The following is a 5,000-nucleotide window of genomic DNA, read 5'->3' as shown; positions in this document are numbered from 1 at the left end:
ACTTACACAAGTCTTAACATTCTCTGGAACAATGAGTCATGAGATGGAACAAACACATTACAAAGTGACAGAATGAAGTTTACAGAAAAATCAGACATGAAATATAACCATTCAATTGCTGCACAAATATCAGCCCTCTTTTTATTGGCAATTACCCATTACTTCTGTAAAGTTACCTTGTTTAACATGAGCGATGTCTGAATATTCTGAAATATTATTACTTGATGGGAAAAGTGCAGAGCTAATTAAAGTACTTTTTCTATATGTTTTACTAGGCATATTATTCTAAAATAGCCATAAATTTGAATTTCTTTCCCATACATTGACAGAACTTAACCCACTGCTGCCGTGTATTATCAGGACCCAGCCACCAAGGAGCCAAAAAGATTTTTTTAAATACTATTAATTTTGTTTTTATTATGATCATTATTCACATTATGATCATTATATGTTATTTGCAATACTTATAGCAACAGAAAATAAGAGAAATTTTTGGAAAATCAATGAAAAGGTAAAAATGTATGTATATATACTCTCCTCTCCAAGCAGCATTTATCAGGACTGTTGTACACCCACTCAGACATTTCTGCTCCTCTTAAAAGATGAACTCAAAAGTGGCTCCCAAAGGGACATCAGGTAATGATAAAAGACGACAACAAAGAAAAGAAAGTGCAAGAGTATCTCACTTGCTACAAAATGATGTTATACAGCTCTTTGAGAATAATGTTGCACAAGTATTGGACTGTGACACTCAACTGTGCAAACAATATAGTTGACCAAGAAAATAAGGGGATACTCATTTTGGGCAGAAGGCTGTGGAATCTAACCATTTTGGGGGGGTTTAATTGTAATGGGAATAAAGGTTTCCTTTTACATTATTTCATTTTACTGCAGGAAAGGAATTCTATCATAAACCAAGGGTTACCTGTATTACAGTGTATATATATATAATTTAACTATCAGCTCAAATAACTGATAATACAATTTTAACCTTATTTACCAGTAATTTTTTCTCATACATTGAAACATTTGTCAAATATCATAATGACTCTACAATAATTCATACAGCAAATAGAAAAAATCTTACCCAGTACTATAGTAATCTTTCAAATACTTTAAATACGAATTGAAGACATCATTCCTAATTCATTAACGACATCATCACCATAATAAGTTCTCAGCTTTTTAATCTTATCATTATAAGCATAATTCAATAATCTATTAATCATATTCATCACTATATCAATTTAATAAAGCATTAGGTTTCCATCAAGGCAAGTACAAAGTACCTTCTGCACCATGTCTGCACTTTTCTCTCAAGAAGTTTTGTATAGTAAGAAGACAAGACAGAACAACAGAAGCAGCTCACATACATTAACTTCTTTGTATCTACATAACCTGGGAACCAAAAAAGAACGAAAAATAGAAAAAAAACAACAACAAAATGAAAATAAAATCTATGTAAAACATACACAGACCATATTGTTCCCATACAAATATCACACTGATTATGCTGAAAAATAAGAACTATTTTCTGTTTAAAGATCTACACGAAAAAAAACAATAATAAAAAAAGGTAAATAAGAATAAGTAACTTGTTTCACTAGAAGGCTCACAAAAGCGCCGTGCATAATTCTTGAAATGTGGCATGTGATGTGATCAGGATGCAAGTCTTCCGAAGTCTCTCTATGCAGAAGAAAACTTTCCAAGATGGGTTATTTGATTCAGATTTGTTTCTGATCTCATCACACAATCGCAAGACTTTTTCCATAACAAACAGGTCAACTGGAGATTTTGCAAGGGCAGTTGGGTGTAATTTGTGAGGAAAGGAGGGAGGAAAATCTCAGATGAATTTTTATTCCTAATTTCAATCTAAAAAGAGAAGAAAATAAAATAAAAATATCTAAATAAAAACCCTAATCAAAGTTAAAACTGAAAGTGACAATGAAACGTCACATGTACCGCTCAAGGGAGACCAGATTTCATTATGCCATGTAAGCTAAACCAAGGCAATAATAGGGTGGAAAGGCTAGATGCAGTGAACTGGGTCACAAAAAGGAACATAACAACCAAGAGACCGAGCACGAGAGGGCAAGGACGGGTACACTAAAGGAGAGACAAGGCATAAGGTAAGGTGTAATATTCTCGTACCTTGGGTATGATCCTCTAAGCTTCCAAGCCTTCAGAAAAATATATGGGAATATTACACCTCATGCTGTACCAATTGAGAAAAAAAAAAAAAAAAAAAAAAAAAAAAAAAAAAAAAAAAAAAAAAAAAATCGTAATAAACAAATGCCAGCTAATAGCCATAATACAACACTATCCCATGGACCTTGTACAGTATTTTGGCTATTTGGCTGTCCTGTTTTAAAGCTATTATGTATTACCATAAGCCTCAGAAGGAGCTCCAAGAAGATTTAAATATCATATGTAACCCAAAGAAAGAAAAAGGAAAAAAAAAAAAAAAAAGAAAGGGGGGGAAACTTGTTATCATTTCAATATTTTCTATTGGAGAGAAAAAATTAGGCTGAATACTTAATTATAAGATCACATATCTATAATTATTTATATAAGTACTCTTGATTTTACACACCTAAAAGCCTATACGGAATTGTGGAATCAGAGTCCTTGTAACTTGACAAATGTATGAAGCCAAATACAAAAATGCAGAATGCATCCTCAACATCACACTAGTCATGAGGTAAAGAATAAAGATAACATTATTAAATACATAAGGTAAATATAAATCTAATAATATCTTAGAAAAAAGAATAAGAGGAACTTAACAAAATATGTACAGCATAATATACACCACAACTTCACCCATACCAATACACACATGATTATATAGTCATAAATCATACATCTGGATATATACAAACACAATCTCTCAATACTTTAAGAACAAAAAGAACCAAAAATATTAAACTCCACAAAAATCTACAAAACTGCATACATGCCCATATTTCATCCACTTTATACAGTAAACCTTTAATTACAAATATTCAACTTCTTTTGAGAGCTCTTTATAGATAAAAGTGCCTTCAACACCTTGAAATGAAATTATCAAAAAATCTTTAGGATATATTCTAGCTTCAAATATTTATGATCCTGGATTCTAAAGGTTGCCAAAGGTTCTTATGTATAAAGATGATTAATATCATAAAAAAAAGAAAATTCCTGCTTGGTCAAGCAAGACGTCTGTAGCAAATTACCATATTAAATGTACAATTGTAAGAGGAGGTTAGTCTATTGGTTATCTAGTGCTAAAGCTGAAGATACTCAAATTTAATTAAGCTTTAAGTCTATTATATTACTAGCTTTGTTACTGTTCACTAGTAATGTTCCATTACTTTCAAAGACTGTCATCTATGATCTCCAGACAACTTTCTGCACAGTGGCTATTCCAGATAATAAAAAAAAAAAAAAGTAGTAAAATGAATAATCCTCAAAAATACAATGTTTCCATAGAGCAAAACCTTTGAAATTCAAAAGGAGAAATGGAAGTCTTTCTGGACACCAAAACAAGAGTGATATTAGCCATACTGTATACACACACTAGCTTGTGAGCACATGCAGAACCAATATAGGTAAGAAATAACCAAGAGAAATAAACCAATTCTCCTTTCTCAATTTGTTTTTCATCATCATTGCCATTTCATAGGCAGTCATACAAGATACACTATTGTTTCATCCAGTTGAGCAGCCTATCATCTACAATATCATTTCAGATAATGTGATTTCCACACATGAACCTCTTAGCACTACAAGAGTACTACTAGATGTGTTTTCCTATAGCTAATACTGCTGCCTGATTCTCTCAATTCTCTATATCCATTAACTTAAACCTAAAAATGAAAGATAAAATATTACACACACTTTGAAGCTGCTGTTGTTTCAACAAGATAAAGAAAGAGAAAGATAGAAAGGAAGAGGAGAAGCAGAATGAAAAAGAGAAAGAAAAGAGAAATTGAAAGAAAAGGAGCAAGAGAGTGAGCAGGACTGGGTAAGGGAGAATGAGAATGAGGACGAGAAGGATGAGAGGGACAGGAAGACGATTCAGGAGAGATGGGAGAGACAGAGACAGAAATTGATAGTGAGCGAAGCTGAAATATCACAATATATAGAAAAAAGAAAAAGGAAAAAAATTCTATATTGAAGGGATATCCTATAAATGGTGTTGAAGTCCTCCTAACTGAATGTCAACAACCCCCTATAATGATATCAAAATACGGAACACACGAACCTGGATCTTTCGGAGGAGGAGGTCGCTGTTTTATTTCATCATACACATGTTCTACAAGGCGATTATCCTTTAAACTTTCAATAGAATGATAAATATTAAGGTTTGGGTTAGTGGCATCGGCTTCTAATGCTTTCACTCGCGCTGCTTGCCTCTGAAGGGTCGATGGCACATCATAATGACCCCCTACAGCACCTAAAAAAACGATGATATTTTCCGTCTTAAAACCTTAGGCTTTGTGCCATTTTCAGGGGGTGAATCACCTTAAAAATTAATTGTGATTCCCAATATGGGAACAAAGAAAAGGTAAAAAATATCTACTTTAAATATTGTAAAAACATTTCCAAAACCGAATAACTTGGTGACTCATCTGAAGATACTTAATTGTCACGACTAAGAACCAAAGCAATTAAATTGATGACCAACGTATTAATGCATGTATTTCTACTAGTTTTAATTGCATTAATACACGCGCACTTTAAGAACTGGATAATTTGACAAGAATATCAGCTTATCATAGAAAGATTTCCAGTCTATAGTAATCTTATTTAAAATTGAAAGACTAGTTAATTATGCAATTTATATTATGCAGAAATAAATAACAAAGGACTAAACATGAAAGCAAAAGCAATGATTCACAAGAAAAGGTCAAGATTTTTATTAGTTCATTAGTTCATTATTAATTACTTAAAATTATCATTTTTGCTGTCTGTCGAAATGAAAAGTCCTAGTAAACAGAATTCACATATCCTTCCCA

General features: G+C 32.2%; 1 protein-coding gene across 16 annotated transcripts in view; it reads right to left on the bottom strand.

Moving 5' to 3' along the window:
* LOC113823866 (protein draper) overlaps window positions 1-5,000 on the bottom strand; it is a 161,315-nt gene that overhangs the window by 16,283 nt on the left and 140,032 nt on the right. For 14 of the 16 annotated variants that reach the window (XR_011399667.1, XM_070140844.1, XM_070140848.1 and 11 more), the window contains one exon: window positions 4,247-4,438. The exons of the other annotated variants lie outside the window; for them this stretch is intronic. Coding sequence is in view for 13 of the 14 variants with exons in the window: in XM_070140844.1 (XP_069996945.1) it covers window positions 4,247-4,438 (192 nt within the window). In the remaining variant the exon portion in view is untranslated. The remainder of the gene's footprint in view (window positions 1-4,246; window positions 4,439-5,000) is intronic. 16 annotated transcript variants of the gene reach the window in all.

Source organism: Penaeus vannamei, chromosome 27 (genome assembly GCF_042767895.1).
Source record: "Penaeus vannamei isolate JL-2024 chromosome 27, ASM4276789v1, whole genome shotgun sequence".
Lineage (NCBI taxonomy): Eukaryota > Metazoa > Arthropoda > Malacostraca > Decapoda > Penaeidae > Penaeus > Penaeus vannamei.
Note: the sequence above shows the minus strand (reverse complement) of the source record. Positions and strands in the feature narration are given on the sequence as shown.